Below are 17,348 nucleotides of genomic sequence, written 5' to 3'. Positions count from 1 at the left end.
ATATGACTTTATATCATATACCAGACCATTCCTGAACCCATACAAATGGTTCCTTAAGGCTTTTCGAAGGATGTGTACAAGAAAACAAAGGAAAAGGGGTAAAATCCCTTTTAAAATGTTTAGCAATCAAAGTGAAATAAGTCAATCAGAGAAAGACAGATATCATGTTTTCACTCATATGTGGAACTTGAGAAACTTAACAGAAGACCATGGGGGAAGGGAAGGGGAAAAAATAGTTTCAAACAGAGAGGGAGGGGACAAACCATAAGAGACTCTTAAATACAGAGAACAAACTGAGGGTTGATGGGGGTAGGGGGAAGAGGGGAAAATGGGTCATGGGAATTGAGGAGGGCACTTGTTGGGATGAGCACTGGCACTGGGTGCTGTATGTAAGTGATGAATCATGGGAATCTACCCCCAAAACCAAGAACACACTGTATACACTGTATGTTAGCTAACTTGACACTAAATTATATTAAAAAATAAAACAATAAATAAATAAAATAGTTAGCAATCTTATGGCACAGGCACTGATGAATCAGAATGAACACTGGCAGCTGGCAAGTCTGGAGTGGGGTCCTAGAGTCCTCTGCTCTGCATCAGGTGTTTAGTTACTGGGTGGTGGGGAAGGACTCATGGAGAAGGGCCTGGGGCCATAGTTGAGGGCTTTTACAGGGTCTCTGGGCAGTGGCTACTTAACAGTCCTGTGAAATATTCTGGTATTTTAATGACGTGTCCCAGTACTGCTATATTCCTTCCTGTAAGTTTGTACAGAAGGAAAAATGGTGCCTTCTCTCTTGGACACTCTGCCTGGGGAGAGGAACGTGGGTTGGGTACCCAAGTGCAGGGCATGACCTGCCAAAGCCCTACTGGCAACCTTTTGTGATAACAATCTCGGCTGAGAATGGGGGAGGAGAGTGAATATCAGAATTTCTGTGTGGCTGGCATGCTGTTTTCAGGTTTACTCCAAAGGGGAGTGAACATACACTGAGCGCAGTTGAGAATCAGTGCTTTATTACATTACCTGGGCAATCACCACTCTGTGCAGTTTGGCTGCATTACTATAGTTACTATAGTGCTGCAACTTTCTTGTGTGTTTTTCTAAAGATATCCTTGTGGGGCGCCTGGATGGCTCAGTCAGTTAAGCAGCTGACTCTTGATTTCAGCTCAAGTCATGGTTCATTCAGTCATGGTTCAAGTCATTCAGCTCATCTCATGGTTCTTGGGATTGAGTCCTGCACTGGGCTCTGTGCTAATAGCGTGGAGCCTGCTTGGGATTCTCTCTCTCTCCCTCTCTCTCTGCTCCTCCCACCGTCACGCTCTGTCTCTCTCTCCTCCAAAAATAAATAAAAACATTAAAAAAATTTTTTTAAACGTTCATGTCTGTGGTACACATGTATGAACTTGCACGTTCTCTCTCTCTTCAAAAAATAAACATTAAAGAAAATAAACAAGATAATTTTGTATGGTGATAAGTGTTCTAATATAGTAGCAACTTTTGCTAGAGTGGTCAGACAGCTCTTCTGATGGGAATGATACAAAGGAACCAGCCATAAGGAGGTCCAGGGGAAGTGCACGTCAGAGGGAACAGTTTGCACAAAGGCTCGGAGGCAGGATGAACTTGTCTTCAAGGAATAACACAAAGGGCGATATGGTTAGAACTGAGGGTGGGGTCAGAGAAGAAGTTATGAGTGGAAGGATAAGCAAGGCCAGGTCATGCAGGTCACATACTGAAACATTAAACATTGTGGGTTTTTTTAAGTCTTTTTCTTGAGGCACCTGGGTGGCTCAGTTGGCTGAGGTCCGACTTTGGCTCAGGTCGTGATCTTGAGCTCTGCATCAAACTTCAGATCCTCTGTCCTCCTCTCTCTGCCCTTCCCCCACTTGCACTCTCCCCAAAATAAAATAAATATTTCAAAAGAAATAAATGAAGTCATTTTTCTTGAGGTGCAATCAGTGATATGCTGGTAAATATTTAATGACCAACTCTCAGGGAGGAATGAGTCCTGATTTACAGTGCTAGCCCATTTCTGTGGTGTAAATACCTTCTCTGCGGCTGATTTCAAGCTAGGTGACATCACTAAATGGAGAGGTGGGAAGAAATGTACAGAATTGATTCTTGTGAGATAGAGAAACAGCTCCTGGACGCCACTAGGTATAATTGACAGAAATATTAATTTGCCCTTTTGATGTGTACAGGGCTATAAATTTTGACAAATAAGAATTTACATTTGGGGGCACCTGGGCTCTGTCGGTTGAGTATCCGACTGTGGCTCAGGTCACGATCTCATGGTTCGTGAGTTCCAGCCCCGGATCGGACTCTGTACTGACAGCTCAGAGCCTGGAGCCTGTTTTGGAAGCTGTGTCTCTGTCTCTTTCTGTCCCACCCCTGCTCATGCTCTGTCTCCTTCAAAAATAAATAAACATTAAAAAAATTTTTTTTAAAGAATTTACATTTGGCAGCATCGCTATAATGAGGGAGGATTTGATGATAGGTGGGAAGGGTGGTGTAAGTTCCTTCAGCATTTAGATAATTGTGCAAGATCTTTCTTTTCTAAGTGGAGTTTTCTCCGAGATTATAATATTTTGTTTCATATAATCCGATGTAGGATCTTGTTAGGCATTTTGACTGTAGTGGCCTCTGGCTAAGATTCATTAGAAGACGACAATAAAAGTAACTCAAGGATAATTCTAGGGTCCTTAAAGGATCCCAGCATCTTCTCTGCTTAACATTTTCAGATGAAGCCTGAAATCAAATTTTCATGGATGGATTACAACATGGATAGCCCATCCATAGAAGACTGAGAGTCACCAAAGTATCTAGGGGTAATATTTGACCTGAGGAAATTATGTTTTCAGTTCATCTGATTTATTTCCCTTTACTGGAAATGAATCCATTGGTCAAGAGAGTTATAAGCATCAAGCATACTTTGTAGTACAAGTGAATGACTCCATTAATAAATAGAACTTGGATTCTAAACCAGGATATTTGCTTTAACCTCCCTATATTTGGGATATTGTTTAAATACATATTCAAAAAGAAAATGAGATTTGAAAATTCATCATTATAAATATCAAGTATTAAAAAATGAGTTAGCATTCATTGAGCACTCGCTCCCTAAGTGCATGATCCTGTAGTTCATTTGTTTAATCTTTACAATAACCCCTTGAGAGAAGTAGTGTTATTATTTTATAGATGAACCTGAAATGTATGCATCGTAGCTATTATGAAAGAGAAAAAGCTTGTTATTGTATCACCAGTATGGCAGATTGGGGATTTAAGTGGAAGTATTTTTATTCCTCCTGAATTTGTCTTATTTGAATTATTGGGAAAGCCTCATGAAAATCTAGGGGGAAACCTGTCAATTATTTTTAAAATTTTTCTTTTTTTTAATAATTAAAAAAAATGTTTATTTAGTTTTGAGAGAGAGAAAGAGAGAGACAGAGCGTGAGCTGGAGAGGGTCAGAGAGAGATGGAGACACAGAATCCGAAGCAGACTCCAGGGTCTGAGCTGTCAGCACAGAGCCTGACGCGGGGCTTGAACCCATGAGCCGCAAGATCATGACCTGAGCTGAAGCCAGATACCTGACTGAGCCACCCAGGTGTCCCTAAAATTTTCATATATTCAAAGCTGTTAGGGGCGCCTGGATGGCTCAGTTGGTTAAGCGTCCGACTTCAGCTCAGGTCATGATCTCGTGGTTTGTGAGTTCGAGCCCCATGTTGGGCTCTGTGCTGACAGCTCAGAGCCTAGAGCCTGCTTCGGATTCTATGTCTTCCTGTCTCTGCCCCTTCCTCGCTCATGCTCTGTGTCTGTCTCTCAAAAAAATAAATCAAATGTAAAAACAAATAATAATAAAAAAAGCTGTTAGATGTTCATACATGTGTACCACAGACATGAACGTTTTAAAGATAAGACAATACCACCCGTGGTAACTTGCTAAAGGAAGAAGGTTTATTGAATACAAAGAACTGACATTTTCTGTAGGACAATCAAGTCATCATATTTGTATGTGACATTCTTCCAGATGAGTGGGGAGATAGCACTATTGATTGCCCAGGTGGTGCTCATATTTCAGTAACAGAAGGAAAACAGGAAAGGCATTTTTCTTAGGCTTGCTCATTTTTCCAGACACAATGCTCTCTTCTTAGAGAGTATTTGCCAAATTCTCTCTCTTGTGTCTCGAATCAATTGCTTTGAGATTTCTCTTCCAGGGAGTGCAGCCTGGTGGTAAGTATTTTGCTTCGTTGGTCTACCTCCTCAAGAACTTTCTTAACCACTATGGCTTTGGCCAGATCTAAAAATTAAAATTTAAAAGGAGATTTTAGAGAGTTGATAAAAGATTAATAAGATCACGATAGCTAAAATGTGGAGGCAGCCCAAGTGTCCACCAATGGATGAATAAATAGATACATAAAATATGGTATATCCATACAATGGAATGTTATTCAGCCTTCAAAAGGAAGGAAATTCTGACACATGCTACAACATAGATGAATCTTGAAGATACTATGCTAAGTGAAAGAAGTCAATCACAAAAAGACAAATATTGTATGATTTCCCTTGTATGAGGGACCTAGGGTAGTCAAATGTATAGGAAGGAAAGTAGCAGGCTGGTTGCCTGGGGCTGGGAGGAGGGGGTAATGGGAAACTATTGTTCAATAGTTGTAGAACAGGATGAAAAGAGTTCTACAGATGGATGGTGTTGATGGTTGTGCCACAATATAAATGTACTTAGTGCCACTGCACTCTACCCTTTAAATCATTAAGATGGTAACGTTTATGTTCTGTGTATTTTACCACAATGAAAAAACTGAAAGAAAAGATGAATAAGAAATTATATCAGTTAAAGGACTAATAGGCTTTTGAATAGCATGGACTACGTAGGAAGCACAAATAGATAAACTTTTGGTGAATTTTTATTTCTTGGCTCGCTAAAAACATGATGACATATTCCACTGTTTAAAATTAGCACATATCACTAAAGTTAGACACCCAGCACATGCTGATATCTACTACAAATCTTTATCATATCTGTTCTCATTAAGCCTAATATAAAAACAACCAAGCTGGACATTGCAAGTGAAATACGACAGCATAAAAACACAATTCCATTTTGGGGTGCCTGGTGGCTCAATCGGCTGAGCATCTGACTCTTGATTCTGGCTTGGGTTGTGGTCTCACGGTTGGTGAGTTTGAGCCCTGCATGGGGCTCTGTGCTGGCAGTGCAAAGCCTGCTTGAGATTCTTGGTTTCCCTGTCTCTCTGTCCCTCCCCTCCCAATAAATAAACAAACTTAAAACACACACACACACACACACACACACACACACACACACACACAGAATTTCATTTTAATTACCTCTGACTTGATTTCCCATGTTTCCAGATCCGTAATCTTTAGACTTGTAACCTCCAGACTTGCAAGCCCTGTGAACACATATCGTTGGAAACATCACCAAAGAGTGATTCAGAGGGAACCCCTTTAATTCTAGATTCACTCTTGCATTTTCTTTAGCTATTTAGTGAGAACAGTTGCCGTGGGTTACACAGTTGGAACAACTCTGCCTTAGTATCTAGAGGTGATATTTTTGTCATACCTTTAATACAGGCTTGTCATCTTTTGGTTTTGTCAGATGTTGCTAATTTGTATGTTGGCAGGCCCATATTCTGTTTAATCTTTAGCATTTGTGACAATAAATACAGTCATGTCAGTTTACATTCACTTTCCAGGGATCTAAGTTTAAAGTGGATTTCAGTACAGGACATCGTCCCTATAAATTTGTTTTACCCACCCATCATCTCCACCGATGAGGAGGCAGTAGGTCTCAATTTCCTTTTCCAGGTGGACCTTGATGTCGAGCAGCTGCTCATACTCCAGTTTCTGGCCCTCTGTTTCGGTTCGGACCTGGTGCAGCTGTTCTTCCAGGGCCCCGATCTGAGCCTGGATCTGGGCGAGCTGCGTGCAGTAGTTCCCTTCGGTCTCGGTCAGGGAGCACTCCAGGGAGTGTTTCTATCAGGGAACAAGAAAGAACCTGAGGCAGATACAGATAGGCAGAAATTTGCTCTGATAGATGATTTTCTTCTCTTGAACTTTGTCTACAATTGTGTTCAATTTCACACTGACACATGGTTAAGACTGTGAAATTCTTAAAAAGGAGCACATGTCTCTGGTTGAATAAACTGGAGACATGAATGTGGCTGTTTTGGCCGTTCTATGTAAAATCCTATTCTTTTCTTATGTTCTAAGTTAGTTACATAAATGTGTATGCGGATATGTTTCCACAAGGGTTAGGGGCCTTAAAACCAATAGGTGCATATTTTAAAAACAAAATTTTTTTTTAAACATTTATTTATTTTTGAAAGAGAGAGAGCATGAGCAGGGGAGCAGGGGCAGGGAGAGAGGGAGACACAGAATCTGAAACAGGCTCCAGGCTCCGAGCTGTCAGCACAAGAAACACGCCTGGAATCCAGGAGCAACAAGCAAGGAGATCATGACCTGAGCCTGTCAGAACTTAACTCAGCTTAAGGAACTGATCCACTCAGGCGCCCCCAACTGGCGCATATTTACAAGGATAGCCCAGGAAACGGTGGGAATTCGTCCTTTGCCTACCGTGGCTAGGAGAGACTGAAGTTCAATTTCCAGTGTTTGGAGATTGCGTTTCATTTCAGTCAGTTCATTCCGGGCTGAGGTGGTGGCGCCGACGTCCTCGGAGATCTGCTGTTGCAGCGAAGCGCTCTGAAAAGGTATAAACGAGGGAGCAAATCTTAGTTTTGTGACTGTCACTAAGATGCGGAGGGATTGTTCTCTGGGCAAGACTCACCTTCTCGTTGAACCAGGCCTCCGCGTCCCTGCGGTTCTGCTCGGCCAGGTCTTCGTACTCGGCCCGCATGTTGTTCAGCAGGACCGTGAGGTCCACGCCGGGCGCCGCGTTCATCTCCACGTTCACGTTCCCGCCCGCCGCGCACTGCAGGGCCTGCATTTCCTGGAGGCCAAAAAGTGTGCTGCTCAGGTATGCAGGGATCTCACAGACAGTCCAGAGGCATAGCTTTGGAAGGATGCTTAGAGTACATTTGGCTGTACATTCCCACCCCCCCCCGCCCCCAGCTAAGCAACGACCCTTCTCTACTTTTTATATTCCCGTCTCACGAAGCAGCCTGTTTCCTTATGGGAGAATTTTTTAAATTGTTCCAGAGCTCTTCCATATGGTGAACCAAAGTCCTGCTTTTATAACTCCGTTGGTTTTAGTTCTGTTGCACAGAAAGTCTTAATTCCTTAAGATCTTTAAAATGAATTATCTGTCATCTCTTATTCTATTCATTTACAACTGAAATGTCTCCACATTGGTAGACTGGTCTTCCTTCCACTTAGAGAGCAGCTTCCATGTGTTCTTGACTCAGCTACATCCTGAACACAGCATGGACAGGGTTGAGGGGCTGAGTCTGAATAATTCTGAACAACTGAAATAATTATAAGTATTTATGTTTATTTATATTTATTTATATTTATAAATGTTTGTCTATTTATAATTAATAGGGGTGCCTGGGTGGCTCAGTCGGTTAAGTATCTGACTTTGGCTCAGGTCATGATCTCAGGTCTGTGAGTTTGGGCCCCTCATCGGGCTCTGTGCTAACAGCTTGGAGTCTAGAGCCTGCTTCGGATTCTGTGTCTCCCCCTCTCTCTCTGCCCTTCCTATACCTGTGCACGCTCTCTCTCTCTCTCTCTTAAAAATAAATAAACATTAAAAAAAAAGATGTATGTGCGTTTGTCTGTGAGTGAAGCATTAAAAAAGTCAACTGTATTTAATTTATCAAAAATGTATTCAGTAACAACCATGGGCTATACCCACAGTTGAACCCATATATCCATATAAATGTTGTTTTTTAAGTAGTTATTTTTATAAGACAGCCTCATGACTAATCAAGTAGCATTTTTAGCTTGATCTCCTGTGTTAAGTAGTAGGCTCGACTGTAGAAGCCTTTTGGCTGTTTAAAAATATCAAATTCACTTTCAAAGAATAAAGATTTTTTTCCCCCAGAAAACAGTGGTTCTGAAAGCAATCCCAAAGCTGTGTCTTAGGAACAGTGGCTGTATGATCTGATTTCGAAGTAGCTTCCAACAATGACCACTTTGAGGTATACTCTTCATTTGGAAGAAAAATTTTTGATATAACAATTTATTTTCAGTCTCACTATTTTTATAGATACACCTATTAAGAACATACATCAAGGGGCGCCTGGGTGGCTCAGTCAGTTAAGCAGCCGACTTCAGCTCAGGTCATGATCTCACAGTTAGTGAGTTTGAGCCCCGTGTCAGGCTCTGTGCTGACAGCTCAGAGCCTGGAGCCTGCTTTAGATTCTGTGTCTTCCTCTTTCTCTGCTCCTTCCCCACTTGCACTCGTGTCTCTCTATCTCTCTAAAAAATAAATAAACACTAAAAAAAATTTTTTTAAAGAATATACATCAATATTAAATGTATATATTTACTGCGTGTATAAAGTAAATGCTTATGTGTTTTGAATCTTTCACTATTACATAGAAATTTAGATCTAGTTTTCTTAGGATATGCTTATAGTATATTTATGTAATTAGATGTAATCTCTTAACTGTATCATTTTAACTTAGCTATAATTACCTAGCCAAACACTACTCTTGTAACCCTGATTGATCTGGAACACAGGATTCTTCCCCCTCCCCACCCCTCCATGGGAAACTTGATGAGAGAGCAAGCAAGGGTGAATCTAGACAAATATCAGGCCATTCCTCAAGACAACTCAGGCCTCATGCTTGTCTGACAATGGGTCTTTAGTACCAATTTCTTATTTAAGAAGTCAAGTGCATTATTTTCTGTCAGATGGAAGGTATCTGCAGAGGGATAGCAAAATGTGCGCAGACAGCTCTTACCTCTTTATGGTTCTTTTTCAGGTAAGTCATCTCCTCACTGAGAGTTTCATACTGAATCTCCAGATCTGTTCTGCACAAGGTGATTTCATCCAGAACTCTGCGTAGCCCATTGACATCATTCTCTACACTCTGATGAAGAGCCAGCTCATTTTCATACCTTAGAGAATATTAATGATTTTCCAGGATGTCATATGGTGGGAGAAATAGTCACCAATCAGTGATCAAACACTACAAGTCTGGACTTTTGAAGTGGGAGGTTTGGCCACAGAGACATTTTCAAAGTATATTGTATATATAAGAGCTATTATTTTCTTTAATTTGAGGCATTTCTTTGGCAGAAAAGAAACTAGGGGATGGGATGCTGCTTTTATAGCAGTTCATACTTTATATTTCATAGCCAAATATAAAGAAGTAATAACATTCTGTTTATTTTTTATATTCTGCTTAAATCCAAGTGTTTTACCAGTATTAGAATAAGAGTTGGTAATATTTAATGGAGGGATCAAAAAATAAATTAAATTTAATGCTTTGCATCAATCACCATGTATCCTTTTCACTCTCTGAGCCTACTTACTTGAGTCTGAAATCATCCGCTGTCAGCCTGGCATTATCAATCTGCAGAACAACATTAGCATTGCTGGTGGTGGAAGCAATGATCTGGAAAAGGGGGGTTTGACTTTTAAAAGGCAATTTATTACAGCCAATAAGATACAAGTATTTTTTTTTTAGAGTAGGGAATGGAAATAATAAAAATTAATATAGTTACTAGTCAGTGACATTTTTATCATGAGTTTCACCAACTGAATCTACTCAATGCTTATTTCCAATGCTAAATTGAAATTTCCTTAAGAAATTACACATAGGGACGATAAGTGTTTTCAGTATTCAGTGAAGAAAGGAAAAGAACGTTTAGAAATAAACATGATTGTGAAGTGTAATTTCTTACCTGATTTTTAAGATCGTCGACTATTGGGAAGTATCTACTATAGTCGTGATCAAGACCACGGCAGGAACCAGGCCCAAATTTCTCATACCAGCCCTTGATCTTCTGCTCCAGGTCGGCGTTGGCCTCCTCCAGGGCGCGTACATTCTCCAGGTAGGAGGCCAGCCGGTCGTTGAGGTTCTGCATGGTCACCTTCTCGTTGCCCGACAGAAGGCCGCCCTCATTCAGCGTAAAGCCAGCACAGAGATTGCTTCCCGCTGTGTTGCCTCCTGATGAACTGCCCCCAAAGGCACAGGAGAAACTGCTTCCAATTCCGGGCATGCTGCAAGCATTTCCAACTCCAAAGCTGGCTCCCCCGCCAGAGAGCCTGAGGGACCCTGCGGTAGGACGGGAGCAGGCCCTCCTGGACCCGCTGGAAAGTCGCAGAGACATGGTGTCAGGACAAGCGCGTTGCACAGCTGTCTCGGAGGAAGTCAGAATGGAGTGCCTCGTCTCCTCAACTCTTCTGTTTGCCTTTTTATAGACAATTCCCAAGTGTGCTCTGGACGAAATTCTGCCTACATAGAGTAAAACATGGCTTGCCAGCCTCAGCAAGTTAGCATAATTGGATGATTTTTCCTAATTAGTAACTAACTTAGCTGGGCTCCTTTCTGTAGGAGGGCAGTTGCCCTCAGGTTGGTGGTTATCTGAGAAATTGGTCTGGGTGGAGTAATGTCAGTTTCCTTATTACATCTTTAAATGGTGAGTGAGTCACTCTTCACTTCCATCCTTAGAAGATAAAACTCGTCCGTCCATCACACAGTAAAAATCTGGCGTCATGGTTTTGGGCTATTATGCTAATAGATATTGATGCTTCTGAGACCTTTCCTACTTTTATTTTCACAGTTCTTTCCACGTAAGTAGAGCACAGACTCGTGTTATTCCCCTCAAATGGCCCTTCCATTATTAGTTTTCCCTCCCTCTTGGCACTATTTCTAATGGGAACCTCCATTTTGGCTGATGTGCGTCATCTCCTGTTGACACTTATGTTTGGGGATAGTTGTCTTCTCTTATCCATTTTGGCAATTAGGAACACACCCCTAATTGCTGTTATGTATTGCGGGAGTTTGGAAGGACATTAACGTATTTCCTGACCCTGCAAAAATCTAAAGCAAACCTAGAAGGAAATGTTTCGTCTGTTTTTATTTCACTGTGGTTTAGCTTAGGTGAAAGTCATCAGTAGACTAATTATTTACTGGGTGTGGATTCCCATATATTTATTGAAAACCCTGAATATTTTGGAAAATTTTGAAACATCTGGAAATTGACTTGTGGGCACAATTTCTATGAATATTTATTATGTGAGGCTGTTACAGATTCATTCATTCGTTTATTTAATAAATATGTAGTAAACATCTGTTATGTGCCAGTCACTGTTTTGGGCACTTTGGATAAGTAGAATCATACATTATTTGTCTTTTGGTGATGGGCTTATTTCCTTTAGCATAATGTCCTCAAGTTTCAACCATATTGTAGCATGTGTCAGAATTTCTTTTCTTTTTAAGGCTGAATAATATTCCATTGCATGTATATACTATATTTTGTTTATCCATTCATCAGTTGATGGACATTAGAGTTGCGTTTACCTTTTGGCTATTGTGATTAAAGCTATTATCAACATGGGTATACAAATATCTGTTCAGGTCCCTGCTTTTATTTCCCATGGGAATTCTACTTCTCGAAAGTAGAATTACTAGATCTTATGGTAATTCTATTTTTAATTTTTTGAGGAAATGCCATACTGCTTTCCATAGTAGCTGCATTATTTCACATTCCCATCCATAGTGCACAAGGGTTCCAATTTCTGCACATCATCGCCAACATTTGTTATTTTCTTTTTTTTCTTTTCTTTATTGTGGCCATCCTAATGCACATCAGGTGGTGTCTTCTTGTGGTTTTGATTTGCATTTCCTTAATGATTAGTGATGTTGAGCATCTTTTCATATGCTTGCTGGCCATTTGAATATATTCTCTGGAGAAATGTCTATTCAAGTTCTTTGCCCATTTTTAGAGTCATATTGCTTTTTTGTTGTTGAGTTGTAGGAGTGTGCTATATATTCTGGATATTAATCCATTATCATTTCATTGTTAAACAGGTTGAATTTATCACTCTTTATTTTTGGATTGTGATTCTATTATCTTATTTAAGAAATGATTAATTCTCCAAGCTCATACAAATATTTTCTTATTTTGTTTTCTAAACATTGAATCATTTTGCCTTTCACATTTAAGGCTTTGGTAGTTTGGAATAATTTTTTAGTATTCTTTTTTTTTGAATCTTTGATACAGAATCAAATTTCATTTTTAAAAATGTGGATCATGGGGGCACCTGGGTGGCTCAGTCGGTAGGGCATTGGATTTGAGTTCAGGTCATGATCTCCCCATGAGTTTGAGACCCACGTCGGGCTCTCTGCTATCTGGTTTGGATCCTCTGTACCCCCCCCCCCCACCGCCCCTCTGCCACTTGTTCTCTCCCTCTCTCTCTTTCTCTCAAAAATAAGTAAATATTTAAAAAATGTAGATAATGATACTTTGAGCATATTTACTGAATGGTGCCATCCTTTCCCTGTAGTGCCATATTGTCAATAAAGAAAGTGTCCACTGCCTCCTCTGTCCTTAAGAAAATCTTCATATAGGTGAGGATTCATTTGGTACCAGTTTTCTATCTGTGCCAGAACCATATCATTTTTGTCACAATTGCTCCATAATATAACATGATATTTGGTAAGGCAAGAACTCCACCAACTCCTTGCCATCAAGTCAATTTTTATTTCTCCATTCCTCTTTTTTTTTTCATTCTTTTTAAAAATATAATTTATTGTTGGGGCGCCTGGGTGGCTCAGTCGGTTGAGCTTCTGACTTCGGCTCAGGTCATGATCTCACGGTCTGAGTTCGAGCCCCGCATCGGGCTCTGTGCTGACAGCTCAGAGCCTGGAGCCTGCTTCAGATTCTGTGTCTCCCTCTCTCTCTGACCCTCCCCTATTCATGCTCTGTCTCTCTCTGTCTCAAAAATAAATAAACATTAAAAAATAAATTTAAAATATAATTTATTGTCAAATTGGTTTCCATACAACACCCAGTGCTCATCCCAATTCCTCTTATATAAATTTTAAAATCAGCTTTTTAAATACAATAAGATCTTAAGATGTGCCTTAAATCTTTAAAACTATTTGAGAAAATTTGACATCCCTATGATATTGTGTATATCCAGAAAATTGAATATCCTTTCCATTCACTGAGGTCTTCCTCAATGTCCATTAGTAAAAAGTTATTTTTCCATATGTGCTTTCATATCATTTTTTAGAACAACTTCCAGATATTTATCTAATATTGTTGTTGAGGATATCTTTTATTTTTATTTTTAAAATGTTTATTTATTTATTTTGAGAGACAGCATGGGAAGGGCAGGGAGGAGAGGGAGAGAAAGAATCCCAAGCAGACTGCACTGTCAGCACAGAGCCCAGTGTGGGACTTGAACTCATGAACCTTGAGATCATGACCTGAGCTGAAATTAAGAGCTGAACATTCAACTAACTGAGCCCCAAAGACATCTTTTAGAAATCACATTTTCTAGATAAATTTTACTATGTAAAGAAATGCAATTGATATTTGCCTAGTGATTTTGATCAACTTTGTACATTCTATTCTTTTCACCCCAGTTTTTATTTATTTTTTCCAGCTTTATTGAGATATAATTGACAAAGAAAATTGTAATATATTTAAACTGTACAATGTCATGATTTGATACATGGATACACCATGAAATGATTCTCACAGTCAAGTTAATTACCATATCCACTGCTTCACAAGTTACCTTTGTGTGTGTGAGAGGGAAAACTCCTAAGATCTACTCTCAGCAAATTTCAAGTATGCAATACAATATAATTAACTGTAGTCACCATGCTACATGTTAAGTCCTCAGAACTTATTCATCTTCTAACTGGAAGTTTGGACACTTTTACCAACCTATCCCATATTCCCCCCTCTCAAGGCCCCGGCAACCACCATTTTGTTCTGCATGAAAACGTTCTTGTTGTAAACAAATGTAGCAGTGTGTAATGATATCCAGTAAAATATCAAAGTCCCTCCTGGTTTTTGTCCTCCCTACTCTCCCAGTGTACCCTTCCAGCTGTTTGCACCCTCCAACTGGTTTTCTATTCATTTGCACACGTGCATAGTATGTAAATACACAAGTGCCACACATGAGTTATCTGTGTTATATGCACTGTTCTCTAACTTGCTTTGTTCACTGTACATAATATGCCTTAGAGCATGAGTAGGTGCCTAATGTGGTAGAAACTGTCGGTTGACTCCCCAATTTTTTTTTTTTAATTTTTTTTTTCAACGTTTTTTATTTATTTTTGGGACAGAGAGAGACAGCATGAACGGGGGAGGGGCAGAGAGAAAGGGAGACACAGAATCGGAAACAGGCTCCAGGCTCCGAGCCATCAGCCCAGAGCCTGACGCGGGGCTCGAACTCACAGACCGCGAGATCGTGACCTGGCTGAAGTCGGACGCTTAACCGACTGCGCCACCCAGGCGCCCCGACTCCCAAATTTTTAACTGGGCAATGTCTGCCCACAATAAAGACTGCTTTTTCAGGCATTCTCTGCAGCTAATTGTGACAACGTGATTAAGCTAGCCAATGTGATACAAGCAGGAGTATATGTGGCATGTTCTGGAAACTTTAAGAAGAAACTGAGGGGCGCCTGGGTAGCTCAGTCGGTTAAGCGTTCAACTTCTGCTCAGGTCATGATCTCATGGTCCGTGGGTTTGACACCCACATCGGGCTCTGTGCTGACACCTCAGAGTCTGGATCCTATTTCAGATTCTGTGTCTCCCTCTATCTCTGCCCCTCCCCCGTTTGCACTCTGTCTGTCTGTCTCTCTCTCTCTCTCAAAAATAAATAAACATTAAAAAAATTAAGAGGAAGCTGACACAAGTCTTTGTCCCATCTTCTCGTTTTCCTTCATCCTGCTGGCATGGGTGTGATGGCTGGATCTGATGGTTGGTTCTTCCCCTTGGACCATGAGCCAAGGCCACATTCTGGCTCTGGTAAAGTGGAAAGCTGAAAACAACCTGGGTTTCTGTTGGTGTTCTGGTGCAAAGCTGTGATCATAGCCCTGAATGCTCTACTTCTGCAGTTTTATGCGTGAAAGAAAGAAACTTCTAATTGTATAAAGTCCTGTTATTCTCGTACCGTTACTCGGAGCCAAACCTAATTTTAAGTAATTTGTTCAACCACTCTCTTACTAAGGGACCTTCAGATTATTTCCAGCTTATTGCTATTATTGATAATGCTGAACATGTTCACATTTTTCTTTAGGATGGATTCCTTAAGATTTTTTTTTTTTTTTGCCAGTTCTTGTTAATCAGATTTATTGAGGTTTCATATATCCATAATACAATTAGCCTTTTTTAGCCTACAGTTCTATAGATTTTGCCAAAAACATGGTCATGTAGCCACTACCATAACGACGATATAGAACAGTCCCCTGACCCCCCCCCACCCCCAATTCCTCTGTATCCCTTTGTACTCCGTCTCTGCCCACAGCCCCAGCTCCAGGCAAACACTGATCGCTTTTCTAGGTCTGTAGTTTTGCCCCACCATGTGATATACATGGAATTAGACAGTGAATTCTTTGAGTCTGACTTTTTCAGTTGGCATAATGCAGTTGACATGCATTCATGCTGTTGAGTGTATTTATTAAACATTTGTTAATTTTTATTGGACTGTTTTCCACTTTTTTTGGCGTACTGCAGTTTGTTTATCCACTCACTAGTTGTTTCCAGTTTTTGATAAATATGAATAAAGCCACTATAAATATTCACATACAGGTTTTTATGTGAATGTAAGTTTGATTTTATTTAATATGAAGGAGTGGGATTGCTGGGCCATATATATAGATGGATGTTTAATATTATAAGAAACTGATGGGGCGCCTGGCTAGCTCAATCCGTTAAGCTTCTGACTCTTGATCTCAGCTCAGGTCATGATCTCGTGCTTGGGGAGATCGAGCACCATGTCAGTCTCTGCACTGACAGTGCGGAGCCTGCTTGGGATTCTCTCTTTCCCACCTCCCCCCTCACCAAAATAAAAAATAAAACTTAAAAAAGTTGTTGTACCATTTTGCATTTTCATCAACAATGAATAAGAGTCCTAGTTGCTCCTTATCCTTTGCATCCCTTGCTATTGCCAGTTTTAAAAATATGTTTTATGTATTGTAATAGATGTGTGGTGGTATCTCATTGTGGCCTAAATTTTCATTTCCTTAATGACTCATAATGTTGAACATCTTTTCATGTGCTCACTTCCCATCCATATCTCTTCTTAAAAAATTTTTTGTTTTACATTTATTTAGTTTTGAGAGACAGAGATAGAGTGGGAGTGGGGGAGGGGAAGTGGGAAGGAGACAGAGAGTCCGAAGCAGGCTCCGGGCTCTGAGCAAGCATCAGCACAGAGCCCGATGTGGCTGGCACTCGAACCCACGAACTGTGAGATCATGACCTGAGCCGAAGTCGGACGCTCAACCGACTGAGCCACCCAGGCACCCCCATATCTCTTCTTTGGTGAGACATCAGTTCAATTCTTTTGCCCATTTATGTATCGGATTATTTTGCATCCTTACTATTGAGTTATGAGGATTCTTTATGTATAAGAATCTGGATACAAGTACTTTATCAGATAAGTGATTTGCAGGCATTTTCTCATAATCCATGTCTTTAAATTTTTTTTAAGTTTTATTTACTTAAGTAATCTCTACATCCGATATGGGGCTCACATTCACGACCTCAAGATCAAGAGTTGCACACTCCTCCGACTGAGCCAGACAGGCACCCCTTGTCTTTCCATTTTCTTAAATAGTACACATTTTTCACATTGATGAAGTCCAAATGAACATATATATATATATATATATGTATTTTTTTTCAAATTATGCTTTGGGTGTCATATGTAGTGAATTTATGTCTAAACCAAAGTTATAAAGATTTTTCTCCTATGGATTCTTCTAAAATTAAAAAAAAAGTTATTTTGAAATAATTATAGGTTTACAGAAAAGCGCAAAAAATGTGCAAAGAAATGTTCAGGGAGGTCCTGGGCAGCCTTCACCCAGGCCCCCAGTGCTAACACCTTATATAACTGTAGTACTTTTAAAACCAGGAAATTGACATTCATATAATCCATAGCATTCAGATTCTGCCAGTTGTACACACATTTATTTGTGTGTGTGCATGCATGTGCACGCATGTGCAGCTCTATGCAATTTTATCACATGTGCAGCCTCATGAAATCACCACTGCAATCAAGATACCTAATTGTACCATGTTCGCAAGACCCTTGCATGCTAACCCCTTTATAGTCACACCTACCCCCTCCCTCCCAATCTCTAACCCCTGGCAACCATGAATCTGTTCTCCATCTCTATAATTATTTTATGTCACAAATGTGCTATAAACGCAATA

At 40.2% G+C, this 17,348-nt stretch overlaps 1 protein-coding gene and 1 long non-coding RNA gene across 2 annotated transcripts; one reads left to right on the top strand and one right to left on the bottom strand.

The window, feature by feature from the left end:
- Positions 1–3,931: 3,931 nt before the first annotated feature.
- KRT25 (keratin 25) lies at positions 3,932–10,349 on the bottom strand. Its single transcript, XM_058705772.1, has 8 exons — positions 9,849–10,349; positions 9,477–9,559; positions 8,903–9,059; positions 6,823–6,984; positions 6,612–6,737; positions 5,794–6,011; positions 5,361–5,428; positions 3,932–4,296 (listed from the first exon to the last, which is right to left on the bottom strand). Exons 1-8 carry the CDS (start codon positions 10,275–10,277, stop codon positions 4,187–4,189), a joined length of 1,353 nt encoding a protein of 450 aa, XP_058561755.1. The 5' UTR covers positions 10,278–10,349; the 3' UTR covers positions 3,932–4,186.
- Positions 10,350–10,431: 82 nt separating this feature from the next.
- On the top strand, positions 10,432–15,713 carry LOC131498511 (uncharacterized). The gene is made up of 2 exons (XR_009255448.1): positions 10,432–14,185; positions 14,424–15,713. It is a non-coding gene; the product is annotated as an uncharacterized LOC131498511 (long non-coding RNA).
- Positions 15,714–17,348: the final 1,635 nt, after the last annotated feature.

The sequence above is a fragment of the Neofelis nebulosa genome, chromosome 16 (assembly GCF_028018385.1).
Source record: "Neofelis nebulosa isolate mNeoNeb1 chromosome 16, mNeoNeb1.pri, whole genome shotgun sequence".
NCBI classification, from domain to species: domain Eukaryota; kingdom Metazoa; phylum Chordata; class Mammalia; order Carnivora; family Felidae; genus Neofelis; species Neofelis nebulosa.
The sequence above is the reverse complement of the archived record's forward strand: the minus strand, read 5'-3'. Positions and strand labels throughout refer to the sequence as shown.

Excerpts from the sequence above, each read along its gene's own strand:
- KRT25 (XM_058705772.1), bottom strand. The coding sequence starts at position 10,277 with ATGTCTCTGCGACTTTCCAGCGGGTCCAGGAGGGCCTGCTCCCGTCCT. Across the intron at positions 9,560-9,848 it reads TCGACGATCTTAAAAATCAG|ATCATTGCTTCCACCACCAG; the intron begins GTAAGAAATTAC and ends CCCCTTTTCCAG. Across the intron at positions 6,985-8,902 it reads TGAAAAAGAACCATAAAGAG|GAAATGCAGGCCCTGCAGTG; the intron begins GTAAGAGCTGTC and ends TTTGGCCTCCAG.